The sequence below is a fragment of the Ammospiza nelsoni genome, chromosome Z (assembly GCF_027579445.1).
Source record: "Ammospiza nelsoni isolate bAmmNel1 chromosome Z, bAmmNel1.pri, whole genome shotgun sequence".
NCBI classification, from domain to species: Eukaryota; Metazoa; Chordata; class Aves; order Passeriformes; family Passerellidae; genus Ammospiza; species Ammospiza nelsoni.
Window position 1 is genome coordinate 88,701,905 of NC_080669.1, and position 24,232 is coordinate 88,726,136.

At 42.0% G+C, this 24,232-nt stretch overlaps 1 protein-coding gene and 1 long non-coding RNA gene across 3 annotated transcripts; one reads left to right on the forward strand and one right to left on the reverse strand.

Moving 5' to 3' along the window:
- Positions 1-2,206: 2,206 nt before the first annotated feature.
- On the reverse strand, positions 2,207-15,528 carry LMAN1 (lectin, mannose binding 1). 2 transcript variants are annotated; one of them, XM_059491836.1, is made up of 13 exons: positions 15,324-15,528; positions 14,385-14,539; positions 14,194-14,301; positions 13,657-13,718; positions 12,841-12,940; positions 11,581-11,704; positions 11,170-11,228; positions 10,455-10,587; positions 9,456-9,649; positions 9,280-9,350; positions 6,936-7,086; positions 6,113-6,234; positions 2,207-5,096 (listed from the first exon to the last, which is right to left on the reverse strand). In XM_059491836.1, the coding sequence occupies exons 1-13, from the start codon at positions 15,508-15,510 to the stop codon at positions 5,060-5,062; spliced, it is 1,503 nt and encodes a 500-aa protein (XP_059347819.1). In that variant the 5' UTR covers positions 15,511-15,528; the 3' UTR covers positions 2,207-5,059. The 2 variants fall into 2 exon arrangements, with proteins under 2 accessions (XP_059347819.1, XP_059347818.1); XM_059491835.1 differs by having other exon boundaries at positions 9,456-9,652.
- On the forward strand, positions 15,277-17,589 carry LOC132086289 (uncharacterized). The gene is made up of 3 exons (XR_009420401.1): positions 15,277-15,369; positions 16,251-16,316; positions 17,497-17,589. It is a non-coding gene; the product is annotated as an uncharacterized LOC132086289 (long non-coding RNA).
- Positions 17,590-24,232: the final 6,643 nt, after the last annotated feature.

A 24,232-nucleotide genomic window follows, 5' to 3' on the forward strand; every position in this document is an offset into this window, starting at 1 on the left:
GACATCTTCAGTCTTGAAGTTTGCTCTCACTTTCACAGAGATCACAACATTCCCTGGATCTGAATTTAAAACCTGCTTGACTCAATAGCCATAAGAAAACAGCAAAATTCAGGCTACTGAGCGGAAATCCTTCAGATCTGAGATTTGAAAACTTGAATTCTTCATTAAGCCAAACCCCTTATTCTTTTTATCCATGAATATTTTATCCCACCGGACAGAAATATTTTGTGTGGTTTTTCTTCAGCCCCTCTTCCTATGGTTGGTTTATGAATGAGGCATCACTGTTATGTTTGCTTTATTTCAAGAAAGTAACCCCAAAGAAAGCAAGTCAGATCTTCCTAGTGTACTTCCTTCTGGGTTTCTGTCTGTTCTTCCCCAGGCTGTCTCTAGACCCCTCCTTTGGTGCTGCATAAAACACCTGCTGTTTGTAATCCTAACTGCTGATAAAGGGTGAATAAATCCGAATCTGTATGCCAGAAAACAGTATGGATACCTTTTGGGTCTAGATTGTTTCTGTTGGTCCTTATCTTCCTAACCTTTAGTCACATCATTGCCCTCACCAGCTCTACTCAGGTGAAGATTTCCAGGATCTGCTACCTAGGTCATAGTCTATTTTGAGAAAGAAAATCACCTGCTAGGTTTCCAAAGTTCATGAGTTTGGGTTTTGAGCATTTATCCTACTGCAATGACTGCATGTGCCTTAATGCAACATTCTGGAATTTTGATTATCTAAATGGTTCTCCCAGCAGTCTCAAAATTTCAATGAGAACTGAGAGATGGGAGGATTCCAATTTGCCTAATGCCTTAATCTATATTACAGCCTTTCTAATTAAAGCAGACCTATTACTATTAAAAAAATAGAGCAAAAACAAAACATCACGAAAAAAAGCCACCAAAAAAAAACCCAAAACCAAACCAAACCAAAGAACCTCAAAGCAAAACAACAAGAAAAAAAACCACCACAGGACATTCTGAAATCCAGGATTATTAGTGACTAAACAAGAAACACTTTTTGAAACTATCACTCAGAATTGTGAATTCCAAGTAACAACTACTTCATCATTATTTAAAATTCTCCTAGCTGGAACTTCGTAAACACTGATTTTTCCAGTGTTAGGTCTCAAGGGTCTTCTCCAAGTGTATGGAAAGTGGTATCTGTTAAACTTTGTGCTGTTGGTCTTAACTGAAAAGAAGCTTCCCTGACTTTGCTGTAGGCTTTGATCCCTCTAGAAATGTTTCTAACATAATTTTGTGCCTAGAACTGATGCTTTCACGGGATTGAGAAAGGCGAGGACTGGCTTGGGGAGAGACTGCTAAGAGGTCTTGCCCTCCAGCTCTCAACTTCACAATCAGCAAAAGGCTTTCCCATGTTGAGATCAAAGATAACAAAGAGGGCTTCAAAAGCTACTGGGCCTATTGGCACTGAAGCTGCTGAGAAACACAGGAGAGACTAGTGACAAAAGGCACAGCTCACCCCAGAGTGATTCTGTCCCAGGCAGGTGTTCCATTGCAGTTCAGAAACTTCCTGCTTTTTGTTGATGGCAGCAACCCCAGACTTCATGAGAACATACAAAACAGCCGCTAATTAAGTACACATGCTGCCACTTGCTTTGCTTTAAATCTATGTCTTTTCCTTCTAGTTTAAGCAAAATCAAAATTAAAGACTGTTCCTCTTTTATCTGATGAAAGTGGGTGATATATAAAAGCCTGTGTTCCACACCCAAGGAACACACAGATCTCTAACCCCTGCACAGAATTCAGTCTTGAAACAGGCAAATTCCAGAGGCCAGCCCAAAAATGACATCCAAACTCCAAATCTTTTCTAGATTCTTTGTTTCTACCAGTCACATAATGCAAAAATACTTACGTGTTCTTGAAAGAACCAGGACTCTGCCCCTACTTCATCCCTCTACCAAGAGGATGTAGCCTTTTCTAGCAGCTGGACCATCAGAAATAAGTGTTTTAGGGTTTTGTGACCTAGAATAGATTAAATTCAAGATTCCTGTCCTCCACTTGCTAAAAAACTTGCTCCTGGCTGGGAAAAAGTCACAGAGGGAATTCAGACTCAAAATGCCATTAACTCCCCAGTGTTAGGTAGAACTAAACCCAGATCTCTAAGTGTTCTCACTCTGAACTGAGGGTAAAGAATACTTCAAATACACTTGCTTAGATTTCATGCACATGTACCAAACGAAAAGAAAAAGGCTTACTAAAAATATGCACCTTTATTCAAATAAGGTTATCTCTGAACTCCAAGTATCAATTTACATCAGTCAGAAACAAACATGAAACTGTCAGCCGTTTGAATTTAAAATAATAAAAAGAAAAAAGTTGACTTTTTTTTTGGTGTTACAGTCATCGATCATTGAGAAAGGTCAGATTTTTTTCCCACAGAAGTTACAAACCAGAGCAATTAATTTACAAACCTTAAACCAGGTCATTTACAAACCATATTGCGCATTTGACTTGTGAAAGGTTCAGGGGTGACCATGTGTTTAACAAACCCCCACCAGTGCAAGCCCATTATTTTGTCATTGCCAAATATTTGCACTTATTACCCACGATTCAAATATAACCTGTTCTCCCTAATACTGTCCAACTGCATTCTGCATCTTTTCCTCCTAGCTGTGAAACCTTTCTGGATAAGAATCAAACACATTGTCACTGCTGAAAGACACCTAGCAGGAGGCTACATTGACTGAAAAATATTCTCAGAATCCTAATTTGTTGCTATCACTTCAAGAACAGACAGGACCAAAGTTGAGCTGGGCAGCTGGGAGTTTTCTTTTGATCCAGTGAGTTATGGAAGCTCCAAGGGAGTCAGCCATGAGATGAATCATGAAGCAAAGTCCCCAGTTTTGTGGTGTCCCATATCAGACCTTCTGTTCCCTACCACAGAAGTTTTCTCATAGCGTGTGCAAGCCACGTCTGACCCAGCAGGCTCCTCCTGAAAACAGAAGGCTCCAAGCTTCCGTCTAGACATCGCCCCAAGCTGCCCTTCTTTCTAACCAAACAAACAGAAGAAGGGGCTGCTCCAGCTTTAAACCAAAAGAATGGGTGGGTAAATTCACAGTAACAAAAATCCAGGCTCATTCCAATGGACACATCAGAACTGCCCCTCATTCTGCCAGATATGTATCAAAATACTTTCTGCATAAGGGGTTTTGCAAAGCCTGCTGTGACAGGAGTTCTGTTTGGATGTTGCGTTGATGCAAGAAGGTCTGCAACTGAAAGGAAACACCACTGTACAATTTCAGAACCATTTAAGAAAATATAGTAAGTTTCATTACAAGAGTCCGGGTTGTAATAGCTTAGACTCAAGGCACCTGGAAATATTTGCTGGTGTTGAAAGAACCGAAGAGATAAATTCCAGTGGGTTATTCTGCTTTATCTGAAAAGTTGTTTATTCATTGATTAGCCTGAGGCAGTAGTTTTTCTCATTAGTACACCAAAATCTGCTCAAATTTAGAAATGAATCTATAAAGCTATACCGCTTGGAGTATCCTCCATACTGCAGATGTGTTAATTGGTGTGTAGCCAGTGTAATTTTCTTAGTATACACAGACATTCGCTTTTTGGACACTGTACTTAAAGTAACAAAATATATTGCATAGATTTATCATTTTTCCAAACTGACAGGCACGATACTGAAGTGTTCTTCATTACAATGAATTTGGCAGCACGTGTTGCACTCCAAGGGAGCAGACTGCAGAAATGCAATAGGAGTAGTCACATTACAGATCATTTTTTGCAGATTCAGATAAACAGATTAACAGTTCTAAGTGAAATATCCTGATGCATTTGTGTATTTTATAGAATTTAGGAAACCACAGAAATACTTATTCTAATTCTACATACAACTCAAGGACAAAGTTACCACAGATATGTAAACAAGGCAAAATCAATTAATTTCACATTCCTAAGTTGGGCCCTCTGCTTTTTTTCTTTCTTTCCTGAAGCAAATGTTCACTTGATAAGCAGTATCAAAGACACAGGTTCAGTCTTATGCTTTTGATATCCAAACAGGAATTGACACAAAACACTGGTTCTACAGATTAACAAACATGTCTGAAGCAAGTTTGTAAAGAAATGGGTTAACACTCAATAGTTGCAGTTTACAATACTCACCATGTCAAGATTTAAACCAAAGTATCTGTACTTGATACATGAAAGACACAAGACAGCTTTAGAAAAGTAAAGACAAATTCACACACTAAATACATCCTTGATACAATCAGACTGGAAGATGGATAAACCAATCACCTTTGTTGGGAAAGTTCTACAAATCTCCCCAAAAAATTACAGACAGACTTGAAACCATGAAAAAAGAAATCAGCCCCACAACGTACTTGAAGAAACTACTTTATCACATTTTTTCTCACTGCCCAAAATCAAACTGCAAAACAGGGAGAGAAGCCTTTCTTTGCATGTTCTGTATAATTGCTTTTTTACATCAAGTATCAAGAGTATATCAAAAGGCCTGTCTTTGTGTCCACATATTAAAAAGGGTTTAAATAAGAATTAACTAAAATATTCCTATACTGTTAAATCCAAGTGGTAAACAAATAAAATGTCTATAATAAATTTTTACCTGCTAAAAAAACCCAAATCCCACAGAAGAATGGTTCTTTGAGGTCTGGGATTTTTTACCTTCTTTTTATTTTTTTTTTTTTTTTTAACTGCTATGTCAGGACACTTAGTAGCAAGTTTTCTGCACAAATCATCCATCTGCAATTCACACTCTGAACAAACACCAAGCCTGGGTGTTTCAACTCCTCCTCTGGAATCTTAACAAAAGCAGAGGAACGGGGAGTTTGCCTTTCAGTATTTGTGAGAAAGTCAGCTGAAAACACAGACAGGGTGCACAGTCTTACCCCATCCAGCAACTGCTCCCTGTTTTTAGCATCAACACTTTAAATGGGAACTCATTTTATTTAACAAAATTCAATAATTTATAATATTGAACGATATCCAACACTAAAATTTCCCTCATTTACAGAAGCGTAGAATTTTCTGTGCATACAGACTGGTGTTATGTACACACAAACGGAAAGGGTCATCAAAAGAACTTTTTGGCTGCTGCTTCTTGTTGGCTCCTGAAAGAAAAGGCAGAAAATAATTCTTCAAGTCTTTTTAATTTGAAACTAGCTAACTGCTTTACATTTTCATTTATTTGAAGATTAGGAGATTCCAATCCTTATTAATAGAGACTTAGAGAAAATATAAGTCATATCACAAAAACAGAATATTTTTTTTCCATTCACAAAGACACAGGTAGCATCACTGGACTTCCAATTTTGCATCAGACACAAAAGGAAAAAAAAACAAACAACCCCACGTGAACAAACAAACTGACTTTTAAAATACTCTTGAACATTTTCTGAAGCTTCTCAGTATCTGATTTGCCTAAATATCAGGGAAAGAATTGACTTTAAGAGGGATTTCCTTTTACCCTCTGGCACAGATCATTAGTTTTCTTAGTGGATACAGACACTGTGGATCAACCACATCCAGGTGCTGGAATTACAAAGAACTGCAGGAGACCAGCTCCTTGTTTGTCTTGGAAATCATCATTCTAGCTCATGGCAAAAACACTACCAAGCATGGAGGTTGTCCTTTTCATCAATGCAAATAGAATTCAACATTATGACGTCACAAGGAGGGGGAAGAGAAGAGAAAGACCATCCCAGTGAAAAGAAAAAAGAAAAAAGAAAAAAGAAAAGCAAAGCCAAGCAAAGGAAAAAAAAGGACACAACAGTCAGGTTGAACCAGGTCAGGTTCCCACTTGATACATGGTGGGTGAATGGGGATAGAATAAACCAAATTTCATTATGATAATTCAGCATTTCCAGTGGGTTCTGGAAATGGTAAATTTTGCATTCTCAGAGGTTTTGAAGGCCTGACCCGTTTAAACCCCAAGTGACCCTATCTGAATTCAGCATGGACCCCGTTTGGAGCAGAAGACTGAACTGGAGACCTCCCAAGGTCTCTTCCAATCGGAATGATTGCTTGCTTTAACAAGATTAACACAATTATACCATTCCAATGACATTATCAGTTCAGCAGTTCTAAAACTATTTGCCCTGCTGTCTTTAAGCCACACGAGACTTACCTATACATTACATAACCAATGAATAACACAGTTTGCACTGCCACAAATACGAAGAAATGCACTGTAGATAAGCAGGATGGAAACGGTGGCAACTCTGGACACTTTTGTTTCTCACCAGATGGCTAAAAACCAAGAAAAGAGCAAACAAGACATCCCATCAGAAGACTCAAAAAACAAGGGCTTTGCAATGTGATGTAAAAATCAGAGATGATGGAGAGAAACTACAGTACTCTGAAAAAATAATCTTACTACTCATCTCACTCTCCCCTCCCACCTTTACACTTCTCAGACAAATTACCTGATGTTAAATTGAGGCTTACATGGGAAAGAATCCATAAATATGGTAAATTAATCAAGGACCTTCTACAGATCATAAGCTAATTCAGCTTAACTGCTACCTAGGCTAGACTAAGGTACTGCTGAATGTGAACACAGTCTTTTTTTTTTTGTATTAAGAAGCCTTAAGCAGAGCCTGCCTGAGTTTTCCCTGATTAAAGCTCTCCCTTGTGTGCAGAAGCACCACAGAATCTCCTCTGTACAGAGCTGTTAAGTAGGGGGGGAAACACAAAAAGAAAGCACCTAGAAAACCTAATTGCTTGACCTTGTTTCCACAGGAAATTAGACTAAAAATCATGCTCTTTGTGCAAAACTTCTCATCAAGACCCAGATCATGCAGTTAGGTCAAGGCAGCATAGTTTTAGTGAAGCAGCTTAATGAAGGATTAATTGCTCCCTAAATTGCGTGCTGGCTCTCCCTAGCTTTTCACTAAGAGCCAGAGAAAGCCGTGTTACACTCACACTTACACTCGCAGCACATAAATTACCGTGTTGCGCTGCACCAAGTGCTCTATGTCCCTCTTCACTACGTGAAGGTGTTCTTTGATGTCATTGAAGTGCTGGGTTGTTTCATAGACTCCTGCAGAGCCAGGGTGCTGAGCCCCACTGATGGACCTCAGAGCATCAGTCACAGAACTTCTGAAACAAGACAAACAACAAACCAGCTTTCATCACACACCAGCCTTTCTACAAACAGCAGCTATTCTGGACAGCTTTTAGCTCATTTGAATTAGGCTGAAATACATAATTGCACCAAAAAGCAGCAAATGCTACTAGCTTTCAAGAATACCTCTCAAGAAATAATCCTTTAGCCAAACTACGATTTTTAAAAATCGCTCATTGTGCAGACAGCTGCCAATTGCAGAGTGCCCCATCTCTCAGTCACGCTGAGAATAAGAACTAGCAAATATTCTGTTGCCAGACATCTGCTTTGCCTGCCTGACTGCTGAGGGCTACAGAACAAGAGTTCTGTCTCAGGCGCTGGCCAGGGCTCTAGGATCAGCAGAGTTTAATGCAATCTTTGCAGAAACCCAAAAGCTGTTTGAAAAACAAATAAATAAATAAATAAAATCAGTCATGTAAGAAATAAAAACAAGGAAGAGGCTTTAGGGATAAGAAAAGATTTAGATACATCCTTGTTTTGTGATTACCATTTATACGAGGAACTCAATTCCCATATGCATTGTCAAAATACTTAATATTATCTTATTGTGAATTCATTTTCCTTCTACAACAAATGAAATTAAATCCAGAAAAACTTGAGGTTTCATATCTAATTTGGTTTGAAGTAAACTAGTCAATGAAAGAAAAAAACCTTAATCTCTAATCAATATGTTTATATAATTTTCCCCTACTGTGCTGTTTCTTTTGAGTTGCAAAGAGGATTATTCTACAGCAAAAATATTTATCATGTGAATGATAATCTCTTCATTATTAACAGAACAGACAATCAAAATGTATGCCTCTGGATTTCTGTTTAATTTACTTAAAACTTTCCATTTGGTCGAGATGGAAGCACACTTCAACGCTTTCATGGAGCACTCCTAACTCTCTGTAGAGTGGTCAGCAATTTTTCATTTACCTGGACTTGCAATTAATGTGATAATGATAATTTTAGAAGTAAATTTCTCACTGGAAGGTTTTACCTTAAATAACCTGTCATGTCCACTGCCTCATGCCCACTGCCAGTAATTCAGTCTTTCCACACACCTCACAGTGTTATAACACAAGTGGGACACTCCCTTGGTTCTTCTCCCTCCTAACAGAACCATCTCTACATAATGAACAGAAATCTGCACACCCGCCTTCCCCCAGACCAATCCAGACTTTCTTAAAAGCAAAATAACTTCCCTTAATAGACACGCCTGTATCAAATCGAATTTCTATTGACTTTTGCATTAATAACACCCTGCTGACAGTTTCTATTGTAGGAACATGCAAGATTCTTCTGTAATCAGGTGATAAGAAATCCACAATCTTGCCAAGAAAATTACTTGGCCCCTAAGTCCTTTTCCTGCGGGATGACAAGCGATGCACAGAGGGGCTGTTTATTTCTCTCTCTAAATAAAGCATTTCCTTAATCTAAGAAAAGTATTAAGATGATGTTACGCAAACTGTGAGCTGGTAAGTAGTCACTAAAAGGGCAGACTGCCAATGTTAACAAGAAAATCTAATTTGCTTGCAAGGTATAAAGATTTGTCAAGAATATTAACATAAAAGCTTCTGTGGAAGAACAAGTGCAAAAATGGAAGCACTCTAATCTTTATTCCACAAAAAAGTGACCTACTTAGATAAATCACAGGAGCTGCCCTTAAACTAATATGGGGGTGGGGGAAGCACAACTGAAGGAATTGTTTTTCTCCTTATTTTTTTAAATACAAGGTAAGTAATGCTATGTTTTAGCTGCCGCAAATGAAGGGCTAAACCAGGCTAAAGCCATTCCTGATTAAGACAGCAACAGTAAAACATCTTAAAGGGAGTACTGAGACACCCCCATCAAACACAAGCATCTTCACAAATCTATTTCAGCAGTATAGCATGTTCAAGATAAGGGGTTTACTTCATTGTTTTTAAAGGGGCTGAACTAAGCTGTTGAATTTCATTATATAAATAATGGAATTTCATTATAAAAAAGAGACAAGTTATGGCTCTTAGCAATCGTTGGGGCATGAACTGACTTTATTACAGAAATTAAATATATGCAGGGAGTCTTCACTAAGGAACTGACACAAACGTCAAGTTTGTCAATACTGTCTCACTGAAATAATACAGAGGATTTAAATGGAAATTATAAAATTCAAACCACAGCCATAATATTTGGAAGGTGTTTACCTCATTTCCTTTACTTGTCTAATGACCTCTTCTTGGGTTTTCACAACTGTCTCTATCTCTTGCTGGAAAACCTGGTAGGGGCAGGGGGGAAAAAAGATCAACATATCTTGGAAAAAAAAAATTAATCCCACAGCTGGAATCAGGCTGGGCTCTGAATCACCATGGGGTTTATTTACCTGTCCCTGCTGACCTGGAGACCCAGCTCCTCTTTTGGCAATCTCTTCTGTGACTGCAGAGACATATTTCCTCTGCTCATCCAGAATCATGTCCAGCTGTCTGTTAAGCTGTTTGATTTCCAGGTGAATTCGATTCTGCCCCTCAAAGATTTGCCTCAGTTCACGATCACTCACAGTTTCAAAAACATCATCTGCTGCTAAGAAAAAACACAGGGGCTTTTTACACATGTGCACATCCCTCACAAGTTGCATTGGATCATTCTCCTTGCTCCCTTAACATATTCACATCCATCTACCTTCTCCTACAACTTCACCATCCCAACGTCCACAAGACTCTGTGGCAAAGGGATTATTTCTTATCAAAGAAAGGCTGAACCATATCTCAAAAATGCAGATCAAAATAACCTATAGGACCTTTAGAACATAATGTCATAATGTATCACTGTGCAATAAAGGTGACAACCTGAAATTTCACCTCTAGATGCCCCAAGTACATTCCCGGTGTATTTGCAGTCACATACAGCTACTAAAATCCACGGAAGTAACAAATGGCTTCCATTATATTTTCAAATAATTGGGTTCTTGTCTGCCCAGCATTAGGCAAGCATTAAAAAGCTTTTCCATGGTAAGCACATGTTCCAAGATATGCACAGGCCACCTTTAAAAAAGTTTTCTATGAATGTGCAGAAACAGACCAAAAAGATGTCCTTTAATGAAAAAGGCCATGCTGTCTTAATCACCACCTTACAGAGATGCATGACCTCCTCTCCCTTCTGTTGCTCATAATTCCCACCATGTTTCCAGTCATTCATTTTGTTCTCAATACAGGCACCACCAGGATAACTTTAGAAACAGGAAACAAATTACAGTAAAGATTTTAAAATAATGTAAGTAACATCAGTGGGAGCTTAGCAAGATCAGCCAGAGTATCCCTAGTTCAGAACATCCTGGAAAACAAATGTTTTCCTGGACAACTGAAAAATAGCTCAAATAACTTACCTGGCTGTCCTTGCACATCAGGATGTTCCCTTTGAAATTCTTCCTTCTTCTTGTCCAATTCTTGCTGAAAGTGTTCAAACTCTTCTTGATACTTCTCTTTATCTTTCTGAGGGATTTCTGCATCTGGTGTTGGCTTTAAAACATTATCAGAAGGAAGGGCACGTGTGAGATTTTTTCATGTTCTTCCCCACTCTTAACACAACTGACTCTCCTGGTCAGATTTCAGAAGTGAACACCTAACAAAATTACTGCAGCACATTCTACATTCAACTGAAGTGAAAAATCACACATTCCCATGTAGATCCAATAGAAAATTTTCCCAATACAAAATTAAAACAAGTTTAACAAGCATGAATGCTTTTTAGCAGTATGGAATCATCCTAGAAGTAAGGAAAGTTGAAAGTGAGAACAGATATTTGCCCACTTCCAAAAGAAAATGTACTTTATAATACTGCATGGTTTGATTTAACATCATGAGTTTTGTTGCTTCAGTGGTGCTTCCAGAATTCTGGTCTTGAGAACATTAATGACAATATTACTGAAACATTACAATACTAGTTTAATTTTTCTAAACCACATGACAGCACAGCCACATGTCAAAATTGTGAGACAGGAATGCCACGTACGACTTAAGAGGAAATACCATAATTTGGTGCTGCACATACAATAATATGTACAATAAAATATTTTACTAATCATGCATAAAAATTCTTACTGCTTCCTTCCCAGGTTCAGTCAACTGGAAGGTCAGAAATGACAGCACATCATGGTCATCTGTATTCAACAAACAAACAAAAAACCACCTTACAAATGTGTCTAACTCCCAAGCCAACCTTCCACTTGCAAAGGATCTTCAAAAAACTGCATCCTCACAAGTGTTTGTGCAGTGGGGAATGAGAATCTACAGGGGCTTTGTCAGGAAAAAATGAAAACTCTTTAGCTGCAGCAAGGAAAAGTCCAAAGCATGTAAGTAATTTGGGACTGTAAGAGGGTTCATTACATCCCCATGGTCAAAAATTAGTATAATGGATCAACATGAGTAGTTAAAACCCAACCACCCAACCAAACTTTCTTGCAAGCCTTACAAGTCCCCACAGCATTTGCCATAATTTTTAACGTTTTCTACCTGCAAGTCCCCCTGTGGCTGCAGATATTCCAAAATACCCTTGAGATGGCAACACCATATCTTCCACTTTGGCACAAAACTCGTAGTCCTCTTTATCCGGAGTAAAGCCATTATTAATTAATACCTAAAAGGACAAACACTTATGATTTTCACCACATTTTTGTGTTAATTTTTTTGTCAGTTCGCAGTAATGCTCACAAAATACAACTTTATTGGGTAACTCAGCTCATAAAAAACTATTTATGTTTGAAAGAGACATTTTTACCAACATTTTACATAAGCATTCTATTTGCAAAAGTCCACATCCTAAGAAGGTTCTGGGCAACACAGAACTGATCTACACCAGTCATCCCTTGCAGTTGTGATTCAAAGCTGAAGGAAATTCTGCAGATGCATCCCCAGAGAAAGAGAGAACTGCTAAGTTTAGCAGCCACATCTGGGACATGGAGCTCCCAGAGGAGGCATCAGGCCCCAGGTGAGAACGGAGCAGCCTTGGAGGCTGAAGTTTAACTTTCATTCAGGAGTGACAGGCAGCTTTTCCCATGACAACACAGTACAAGGTCTGCCCTCTTCTAGGTACAGTCATGTCTACTTTTAGAGAAACTTCTACTACAAAATGATAGCTCTGCACTTTATGGCTGCTACCTGTGAATGTATGAACAGCACCTTTCCAGAAGGGATCAGGTGCCAACAAACACACACTCTGTAGCTTTCACAACCTGGCACCATATTAGTATTTTTCTCTCCTTACCTAGAAGGAATTCACAATCAGCTAGTATTTAGAGAAGCCTTAAAGACCCCCTTATACCAGTGGGTTTTAGTCTTTAGTCTTGAAAGCCCTCCAAGAAATAGAGGTGAGAAGCCCCAAGTAGAAAATTTAAATCTACTGTTGAAGAGTTTTAGGGTTTTAGCCACATTTCAAGAACCTCTGGTTCAAAAATCAGCTATAAAACCCTCTGTAACTCTTAGATTAGCTTAAGAAATACCAAGCTCAGGAGCAGCTCAATCACCGGTAGCTAAAACAGATCCTGGCTTTGGGACACCTCTCCAGGCAAGTCCAGAGCAACAGAAGGGTTTGAGCATATCATGAGCATATCATTTGCACAACTGCCTCCTAAGTCACATCAGAAAAATCAGCAATACCTGCATTGCAATGTAGCCAAAACGCTGGAACTGGCATATTTGTTGCAACTCTGGGAAAATCCAGTCTCCCATTTAAGAAGCTGAGAAAAACAAGTAATTGTGTTATTTGGGACTCACAGTCAGTGTTTTTTGGTAGTAGGTGATCTTGACTCGCACAGGATAGGGCTTGTTCCGAAAGTCCCTCTGACAGGATGCCAGGGCTTGCGTGGATCCATCGCTGTGCAAAAAGGGAACATCAATAAAACTCTGTGTTATCATTAATCAGCTGCAACAAAAAAGGGTCTGACTCTCACTAAGCAACCTCAGCACAGTTTTTCAATCTGCAAGCTTTTCCAGGCTGTTCTGCAATTGCACTGAGCTTTCTGCAGGGATCTCCAGTACTGACTGCATGCTGTACTCAGGACACAATGCAGAGGGAATGCAGCAATGGGGAGGTCTGTTTTCTGAGATACATCCTAAGATACAATTTTTTGGTATATTCCCACACCCAGGAACCTAGATGGAAATAACTGCACCAACTGAGCTAGACACCTCTCCTCTCCGAAATCCAAAAAGGTGTCCATTGTGCTGCTGATAAACAATTGGAAACCAAAATTAATACAACTAATTTAACAGCAATTTGCTTTCAGTCAGTCACTTCTGCCAATTATTATCTGTGTGTGGAGGATCCCCATAAGCAATAGTCTGTACTGTACCTGTATTCATCTGAGTTCATCCATCCCAAAGGGCATATGCCAATAAAATATCCATCAGTTGCCAATTTCTCTGCTGTTACTGCCAAAGCAGTGTTTTAACAAATAAAAACCATCAAATGTAAAGGAAACAACAAAGTTTTGTATGAAAGAAGCCTTTATAATGCTTCTTAAAGGGTTTAATGGAACAATTCATCATTCAAAAGCAAGCATTCAGCAATAACGCTGAAAATAAACTTACTTCTGATGGTCATACAGCAGCTTTCCATTGTTGCCTACAACAATCACTCCAGGATTGTTTTTCTAGGGAAAGACATGGCACACAAATGGATTAGTTTAATGTGAAGGGAAATATCAGCAACATCTGTGAAAGCCTTCTGCTAAAATCAGTCTAAAACATCTACAAGCAAGCCAAAGTTGTGCAGGGAAAGCAATAGCACCCAAGCAGACCTACTACGTATTCTTTAAGTTTCAGGATCATTCTGGACTGGAAAATTGAGAATTGAATACAGCAACTGTCATTCTCATCAGCTACAAAATCTTTGCTGCTGAGCTGCCTCAAAGCAGATTTCTCCCAAGAAAAAGAGCATCTCTGAAGACATGCATAGAAATTGGTGTTTCCAATTTCTATGTGGAAAGGAAGTGGAAGGGAAACCTGACTAATTTTAGCCTTTAAAGTGAAAGAGGGGAAGAGTAAGAAAACAACATCGTAGCTTCTTCCTCAACAGGCAGGAAATGAATTTGTCATCTTTGCTGCAAGAGTTTCCTTCCAACCAACCTTCCCATCATTGTCAAACGAATCAAAGAAAATTCCAACACCGTTCCATTTATCAGCTGCCCCGAAAACAGGACCTTCCAAGCCTTGCTCTTCCGTAAACCAGATTGCCTATGAAGAAAGCAAAACGTCATAAGTCAAGATTCACTTTTAAAGCACATTTGTTCTTCTCAGTTACATTAAACCGCTCCTACCAATCCATCAGCTCCAATGCGGCCTCTTCCTGTAACTCGAAAGGTCACTTCTACTTCCCAGTATTCAAATATTGATTTGTTTTTTGTCCACACGGAGCCCTTCTGGCTTTTCAAGGAGGTTGTTATACGGATCTGATCTGCACTTGGGATGGCATCTATAAAGAAAACAAGATGTTCTAACTTTCTGCTTAGCAGTACAAAAGAACGACAGGCATACATTCAGAGAGAGATTCATTTGCTTGCATTAAAGAACATTACTTTCAGGGATTATTTTCTTGAAAAAGAAGGGGGAAAAACTCATCTATAGACAGTTGCCTTCATGTCACTTGCATCATGACGTCAAGTAAAAAAAAAGGTACATTTGAGAATTAAGCAGTAGCAACTAAGTTAAAGTCTGACAAAAACCAAAACCACAGAAGTTACTGCAGAGAAACTGTGAAGATGGAACTGTAAATGTCAACACATTTCTCAAGGGGGGACACCCAGGAAAGGCAACGAGCCTTTGGGAGCACCACGGAACCCTTAACCCAGAGCGCACAGAAACAAACGCTCTTCAACCAAGTCCTATTTGCATTTCGAGCTTTGAGACGCCGAAAGCCAGCGGTTTGTGTGGCAGCAGGGCCCGGGCCGAGCTGGAGCGCGGCAGCAGTGACACATCAGCACTTCCCGGCAGCGCCGCCAGTGCCCTCCCCGGGCCCGCGGCCGCCGCACCACGAGCCCATCGGGCCATGGGCGCCTTCGCACCTGCGGGCGGGCCCGGGCACCTCCTCGCCGCCGCCGCATCTCCCGTGCCACGTGGAGCCCGAGGGCACGGCCGGCACCTACGGCCAGCTTCGCCCGCGGCTTCTCCCCGAGAGCCCGCGTCCCCCGAGCGGACCCTGCCGCCTCCACCCCGGGAACGCCGCCGGCCCGGCCCCGGCACCCCCGCCCGGCACTTACTGCCCGTGTGCACCCAGAACGGCACCGTGCCATCCGCCTGCACCAGGTGCGGCCCTTTGAAGCTGTACTTGTACTCGAAGCGCCGATGCGGCGCAGCCGCCGCGCCCTCCGTGGCCTGTGCACCGGAGAGCGCCGGGCGGCCGAGGGCGAGCAGAAGCAGCACCAGCGGGGCGAGCGGCGCCGCCATCTTGGCCGAGCTGCGGGGCAATGCACAGGGCCAGCGGGGCGGCCCCTGATTGGCCGAGCGCGGGGGCGGGCACGTGAGGGGCGGGGGGAGAGGCGGGACCGCGGTGAGGGCGGGCTGAGGGCGGGGCTGAGGGCGGGCTGAGGGCCGGGAGAGGGCGGGGAGAGGGCGGGGCTGAGGGCGGGCTGAGGGCCGGGAGAGGGCGGGCTGAGGGCCGGGAGAGGGCGGGGAGAGGGCGGGGCTGAGGGCGGGCTGAGGGCCGGGAGAGGGCGGGCTGAGGGCCGGGAGAGGGCGGGCTGAGGGCCGGGAGAGGGCGGGCTGAGGGCCGGGAGAGGGCGGGGAGAGGGCGGGGCTGAGGGCGGGCTGAGGGCCGGGAGAGGGCGGGCTGAGGGCCGGGAGAGGGCGGGCTGAGGGCCGGGAGAGGGCGGGCTGAGGGCCGGGAGAGGGCGGGCTGAGGGCGGGCTGAGGGCCGGGCACCGGGGCGGGTACCGGGCACCGGGCACGATCGGAGCGTGGCCCCGGTCCCGGTCCCTCCTGGTGAATTTCCGAGTAGCCCCGGGTCCGAGGGGCCGTGCGCTGTGAGCTGGGGCGCGGATCAGCCGCGTTCGTGCGGCCTCTCAGGCACCTGCGAGCCGCTAACGGTGCACAGAATGTCTGAAAGATAAATACGCCGTTCGTTCCCCTCAATGTTACTTCCTTAGCAAAGACGGCGCATCCACCAGCTCTTTTCGGTTCATTTGCAGAGCAGTCGGAAGTCCCGCAGGAAAATGCACGCTGTTTCTCCAACATGCGAGACAGCCTTCCGCAAGGTGAGCAAGCCAAAGCTCAGGTGGCAGGCCCGCGCCAGCCGTGAGCGGTGACAGCGGTGACAGATGGGGACAGCCCCGACACTGCCAGGATGGGAAACACGGCCGGTGTCAGCGCGTAGCGTCACACAGCGGGGCAGGGCTTGTCAAACCGAGAGTTAAACCAAGCACTGAACCAACAGTTAAGAGCTTTCTTTTCCATTCTCCTCATATTCAGCCTGTCTCGCTGCCTTATTGGAGAAGAAAATACTTATCAGGAGTGTTTTTCTTTTTCAGTTTCTTTACACCCTTGGGTTTTGTTCTACATTTTTCACACCCATTTGATTCTGACATCCCTTCTTTTCCTCTTAATCTGCAAATATGAGCAATCTAAGACTCACTACGTAGGTTCAGAGCCTGCTAAAAAAGAGGAGGCATTTGGGAGAGATTAAGTTATTTTTCTAAAATGGCACACATTTCCTTCAGCGTGGGTGAAAGTAAAACCTTACATTCTCACTTCTTTTTCAGCTACACAAAGGAGTAAGCAAATATATGACCAGATGAAACTTGGCAAGCAAAATGTTTCTGAGATAAATTTTAGAATGTCTGCATATAAATATATTGAGGATTCTTGAGCAGTTAACACTTGTTTCTATAGAGAAAGAAGTGCTTGATGTTTTGTTTTGTATAGTGTCTTCCATCCAACAATATTCTAAACCATCCCTGATTTATGAATCTATTTTGCATTTTTTAGAGCATATGTGTGGGAGATGTCATGGGAATTGGGAGTCTCTTCTTGGCAGCTTTCTAGACACAGAAAACTCAGCAGTTTTTCTGTCCTTTAAAGATCTAGAAAGTAATTTTTTCCAGTAAAATTCTGGAATTACTTCAGGGGATAAAATGGTGTGTGCCTCAGAGGTCCAAGCAGGGCAGCATGAGGCCCTCTCCTGTCTGCTTCCTCCATTTGCCAGTAACCTCAGAATTAATGCCTATGAAATACCAGAACCACGCTGAAGGAGACTAGAAAGCCAAAAACTCAAGCCTTGAAACAATTCCTTCTTACCCACTCACCCACACGTGTGAGAGCAGGCTGAAATTTTGCCATTTAGAGGCATTGGCATAGACACTGTCTTAGCAATTGTGCATGGAGGATTTGTAAAACCTCCTTTGAAAATGGAAACTCCTTCAAAAGTCTTCTTCCCAGGCACGGAAAGCTGCCCTCCAATCTGCTGTGACATGCAGGAAAACATCCAGAGACTCCCAAAATTATAGATATTAGCAGTTTAGACTCTTCAAGGTAAGTCTCTTCAAATTGTTTTGCTACATGAGCTCCCTAGAGGAAACAAAAATGTTTCCTATTTGTAAGAACTTTTTGAATTCTGTCCTGAAAATTACGTTTGAATTCAAACCCAGTAACAGGGAAATGAAGGTTCAGCAAAGAGAACAGAAAATAGGCCACTGGATTGGATTGACAGGAACTGCCTGCACTGGCAGTTTGATAATCTGTATAATCATAATTTTGTACAATCATAACAAATGAAATACCTTCATTATCTCAAATTCTGCCTGGAAGTACTTAGTATAATTTGTCTATCATTATTCTTATAAAAATGCCGTGACATTTCCCATAAATCTTGTCAGGAAGTCAAAACCCCTGTGAACATGCAGTAGCTACAAATCTCTCTTTCAGCCTCCAGAGCTCTGAGCATTTGGACACCTTAACAAGCCCACACTGGAAAGGGCAGAGGAGAAAAAAGGAAAACAAATGAGGCTCCAGTGAGTGAACTCCTAAAAAGTGTGGGGAGAATCACTGCTTATGCTAATAAACTTTTGAGATATCTTGTGTTAACTTGAGGATTTTGAGCAGGAATGCAAGACCTGTCTGGTCTCCTCCAATCTCGGTGACTAGTCCGTGATTTTTATAAATATCCCTGAAGGCAAGCCTTTGCACACAGGCAGAGTTATTTTCTGTGTCACAATAGATGGGAATGCTGAAACAGACTGGGTTTTTTGCACTGGCTGTGCTTTAATATATGTGCAGTTAATTAAATGCTGTGTGGAAGTCACAGAGGATTTTACTTTTGGTTTTACCTGAGACCATGCCTTAGCATTTGAGCCTTAACTCAGCTTTATAAAGCCACTCATTGAAGCCAAAGACTCACTGTCCTTGAGTTGCCCCGGGTAACAATGGATAGGGAAAGCCCTGGGCATCTTAGAGAGCATTACCTTGTCTCGTTATTTCTGTTTATCAAATCAGTGAAGGGAAAGTGGACTTTCAGCAATTTAAAGCCCCTCTTCAACAACCAGCCCGATTTAATCGCAACTCCAAGACATCTGGAAGTAACAATTTTTCTTTTTAGAATAATAAAATTATTAAGATTGGAAAAGACCTCTAAGATCATCAATCCAGCCTTTTAAAAAAATCTCCTTTTTTTGACAGAAGAATTTCTTAAGATGTATCACAATTAAAAAAAGGCAATATATTGAGCCCTGTTTTTCTGTGCTTCATCTCCCTGTCACAGCCTTGCGGATTCTCCCTTGCTCCTCCTCCTAGACCAGCAATCTGTGTGTGAAAGTGTATTATTTAATTTCAATTACAATGTTAATTACAGAAGACAAGTGGTTACTGAATCTTGCACCGTAATTAATCAACCTGATATTTACTTACTCCGTTGCTCACACTGGATTAAGCTGGGTCTGGACAAGCAGGGCAAGGAAAGTGAGTGACAGGAGCATTATCATGGCACACTGTCTCCCATTGGGAAAGTTCATCTTCCTTCTGAAAGAGACGCCTTCAGGGATCATGGAATTTGAATTCCCTGTGAATTTGGTGTCATCTTAGCTTGACCAGCTCTGGAAGAACATATTAACCTCCTCTTGTGATTTTCAGAAAACCATTCTAATTTAGCAAGTAATTAAGGGTCACATGTAGGATAAAGAGCTAGATAAGCTTGGATTACGCACAGGAAGCTTTGTTTCCAAGGCAACCCGAGCAGAGGGGGTGTTAATGCTGAGGTCAGGCACTTAATGAACTGGGAATGGTTTCTGGCTGCAAAATGTATTCGAACCGGGCACGGCGAACTAACAACCGCATTACCATTTAATGATTTGATGAGAGAAAACAAATGCCTACAGGGCTACTTATCGGGCAAATACTGCAGAAAAAGCTTACAGGCGGTGCCACCGTTCTGCTAAGCGAGGTCAGGAGAAGTCCAAAGCGATGACGCTTGACAAGCCCGAAATACTGCGGTCAGCACGGATGGATTTGGTGGCTTCCCAGTGCGAAGGTGTCGCGGTGTGCGTCAGCTGCCGCTGCTGACCCACTCAGCCCGTGCTGCGCTCTGTGCCTCCCCAGGCTGGTGCTGCCCGCAGCCTGTGGCATCGCCCTGCGGGATTCAGCGCGCTGCAAAGCGAGACAGCTCTTCCTAGAGCTCCGGACGCAATCCGCTCCTGGGACTTGAGACTCTGGGAATTAATCCCTCGGGGCATTTGACAGGGCAAATCTCACACACAAATACCATGCGCATGGATAAAGTGGCCAAACAGCTCATCTCTAGCAAAATAGATGGATTTAGTAAAACACGGTAATGTTTTCAAAAATGATTCTTGCATTGTTTTGTTCTGTATGCCTAAGGAACAGCTGGGAATGAGATGGCTGTGCTTGAAGAATATTAGAGAGTACAGAAATTGGAGATGAGCCATTAAGTACCTTTTCAGTTCACTTGGACCTTGGCTCTGTGAGAGAAAGAATTGCACGGGCATTTTTCAGAGCTTTCTTTAAAACAAGCAGGCATTTTCTGCTTTTTGGGACAATCAGGATATTCTGTAAGGCTGGGGTGTTCTTGAGGCAGGAACACAGGCACCTCTAATTTTGTGCCACGCTTTTTTCGAAATATGTGGATGCATAAATCACGGCAACTTTAGAGGCCAGCTGATCTCTCTTTTTCTTCTGTGTAGCCTTGGAATAAAAGCAGATGATTTTACATTAGGCCACCTGTTTGCACAGTGGAATTGAAACACTCTGCTCTTTCAAACAGGAACTGTAGGACTTTCAGTTAAGGGTAACTGTGCTGAAGGTGAGCTGGCAAAACCTGAGCCGCTCACAATGGTAAAAAACAAACCAACACACAAAAAAGCAAACCAACCAAAAAACCCCAAACCAAGCTAACGAACAAACATCCAGAAGGGAATTTACCTTCTTTGCTCACAGGTAGACAGAAGAGAAAAAAAACAAAAAAAACTAAAAAAGTAATAGCCTTAAATAAGTTAAAAGTTTGAACAGCGGCAAGGAGAATTTATGCAAAATATTAGGGGATATTTTGCTTTTCTTCCAACTGCCAAATACCTGGCGAGAGGGCCAACAAGGCTGTAGCCTTTCTACACAGGACTTATGAGGATGCCATCACATGTTGTTTGGTTGATATTTTTTTGAGACACAATTTGATAATTATTCGTGGATCAAGGCTAAATCTTACAAATAATAGCTGGACATCAATTAAAGGGCATCATGCCTTCCACAGCCCACTTCATAAAAAAGGCTAGTTTCAAAAGTATGCATCAATTGGGTGCTAAATCCACTAAAGGAACTGCAAAGAGCTTAACATGCTTGGCAAAATCAAATGCCTTAATCCAACTTTGGCCTGTAGAAGTTTCAAGGTGGCAATTACTGGCTTGATAGCGACCAGAGTCAGGCCATCTGAGATGAAATCAAGCTGCACCATCTTCACTTTCCTCTTCAGTGAGAGATCCCCTTCTAACATGTGGTGCTGTGCTGCTGGGTGGCTCTTTTTTATTTGAATCTTATTAAAATGAACAATTGGGCCATTCATGTTTATCTCAAACAGGGATGAGCTGAACAGATTTAAAACCATCTAAACCTCTTTGAACATTAGGAGTTGTCAAATTTAGAATGTCTTTATTAGAATGACCCAGAAGTGAGCCATAAAAACCGTGTGAGCATCCCTGCCTTTGAACTTTGCCTTCTGGACTGCAGGCTCTGGATGAGCTGCCCATGTGATTCTCAGCACAGCTTGAACCACCCAATTTCTCACTGCTGCCTCTCTTCTGGTTGTGTGACAAGTCCCTGTCACTTGTCAGACGTCTCCCCCAGGCTCGCCTCTGCTACACTTTTGTTATCTCCCTTGTTTTATCTCCCCTCCCTACCTTTGCTGATTTCTTTCTCTGGCACATTTCTCTCTGTGCTGACTCTAGGTCTTCCCTCAGCTCTGCCCAAGTTTCCATGTCCTTGCTGTTTCTCTAAAGCATGTCCCAGTCTCAGTGGGGAGGGCAATATAGGGCATGATCCCCAATGCATCTCTTGATGAACAGAGAACCATCCAGATAATTCCATTTGCAGTGCAAGCACATCACTGCCACTTGTCTCTATTTCTGTATGTGAGCAGGAAGGAGTTCTCAGTGGGTTTGGTAACCAAAGGAATAAGCATGGGGAAGTCCCCTTCAGCTGAGTTTTACTGAGAAGAGCTCTTGGAAACACCACGAAGAAACCCGTGGAACCCAAGGGAGAAGAGACCATTGAGACACCCGCACCAAATTCTTTGCTGTCACCCCTTGTGTTTTGTGCCTGCAAATGAAATTTGTAAACCTATTAAACATTACCCCATGTGAATTTTTACCAAACTAACATTTCTAGAGTGACCCAAACCGAGGAAAAGCCATTTTCAGACTACGAGAGGACTTTCCAGCCTCTCCTCTGCTGCTTGCTTGCTTTCTCCAGCTTTACTGATGTCAGTGATTGCTGGATACACTGCCATCTGCCACCTCTCCTGCAGGGATGGCTGCCAAATTCCCTCTGAGGTCAAAGATGAGGATTATTGGCCCCTGATGGTAGGGGCCACAGATGACATGGCCTGAAAATGCAACCAGGTCCCAGCAGAAAAAAATGAAAGATGCTCCACTCTAGCAAAGGCAATGTTGATTACAGAGGTGATTTGGCTCGTGGCACTCCAGGAGCTTCGCAGCCATTGAATTGCTCTCTGTGTCTGAAGGAAAATGCAGGGTTTACCAGCTTTGCATCTTTCTTGGCTGTTTTATAGCTATGGCTGGATGGCTATGGGCACCTGTTTGGAGGAACTGGTTGTAACTTTGTTCTCTAGGAAATGTCTTTCCAACAGCCAGCAAGAGATCCCTCATTTTCCTGACAGCCAAAAGAAAATAAGTGACCACACATTAAAGTGGAAAGAGTCCAGTTTAGAATGTGAATAGAGCTACAAGTTATCAAGCATAAACACAAACCCAAAGAACTCACTGTTTGTATACTGATTGAGTTTTCTATACACAGGTAAAAAAAATTTAAAAAAAAAAAAAAAAAGTGAGGAAAGGAGGAGCCCTGACACTTTATTACTCATCTACATAAATAGATAATCAAAACTGTCACAACTGAAAAGTTCATTGTCTTCTTGAGCTGACTGGAGGAGTCTCAGCTCCACTTTTCTCTTTTCATCCAATAGGAAACAGCTTAGCTGCTGGATTTTGAAGAATTTTGAGAGTTGACTGTTTGTCCTGAGCCTGTGCCAGAGATTCCAGACCTGTCATCATAGGGCAGCCTCTTCCTGGAGGCCTAAAACTGTTGCTTACTTGGACAAACAGCCTGAAAGAGCATCCTGTGCCCACGTGTGTGCCTAGATTGGATATAAAGAAATTCAGAAACAGCAGAGGACTGTGTTTAACACAGAGATTTGCAGTGTCACCTTCAAAAAGCTCACAGAATTATTTCTGAGCCTTGTCAGGCAACACCAACAATACAGCAAGGCATTTTTGTACTCTCCTCTGGCACTCAGAATACTCTCAGTAGCTGGGAACTACAGAGCTGCTCTTGAAAACCAGGAGCTGGTATCAACCCACCTAGAGAATACATGGAAAATACAGAGTGTTTAATGTCATGCTAACCCTTTTTTAGGGTTAGGATTTTATGCATTTGCATATGGCAAAGGCAGAAGATCTGGCTCCAGCTGTAGTGACAACAGGTTTAATACTCTGATGGCAGAACTTTCAATTAAAAAAAAAAAAAAGAAAAAAAGAGAAAAAACAAAGAATGCCAAGAATGCTGGCCAAAGTGTGGGCATTCATTTACTGCTGGAATTGTCCCTTTCTCTCCCAAAACTCAAACCTTCATAGCTATTTCCTTCATGCAGTTGTTTCCCTTCTCAGTTTAGTTTTGAACCACAGGAGTTTGTTTGGGTTTTGAGGATGGTTGGTTTTGGTGGAATGGTTTTGGTTGTGGGGTTTTTTTTGGTGTTTTTTTTTTTTGGTGTGGTGCTCTTTTTTGTTTTTGTTTTTTTTGTTTGTTTGGGGGGGGGTTTTTTGGGTTTTTTTGGTTTTTTTTGGTTTTTTTGCTAAGCCCTCATTAACTCCACTCACGCTGTCTCACTCTGTTTGCCAGTGGTTAAGTAGTGCTTTTTTTAAAAAGCAACCAATTAGCACCTCATCAGCTTCAATTAGAGGAGACAAAAGCAGTGTAAAGATAACTCAGTGAGAGGGGGTGGCACAACATCATGTAATCACTTAAGACAGCGGTGAGCATTCACTGTACTGGTTGTGCCGGGCTGGGCCTATTCACCTTTTCCTGCTTCCTGCTTCTTTCTGGATGCATTTAAGACTTTTTTTTTTTTCTTTTTTTCTTTTTTTTTTTCTTTCCTTTTTTTTTAATTTTTCTTTTTTTTTTTTTTTTTTTTTTTTTTCTGGGAAGCCAGGCCTCCCAGGAGTCTCAGAGTCTGTCATTCAGGGCTACCTGTTTACAGCTCAGCGACCAGAAGGACCTAAACAATCCTATATTGTACGCCCAGTGCTTCCTTAAACTTAGGCCTCTACAAAGGCATGTTTTCAGAAGCTGGGCAGAATAAGTTAAAGGCTGGCTTTATACTCATTAAGTGTTCTGCTTGTACTGTCTTCTAATTACATGGCAGGGCAACAATGTCTTTTTT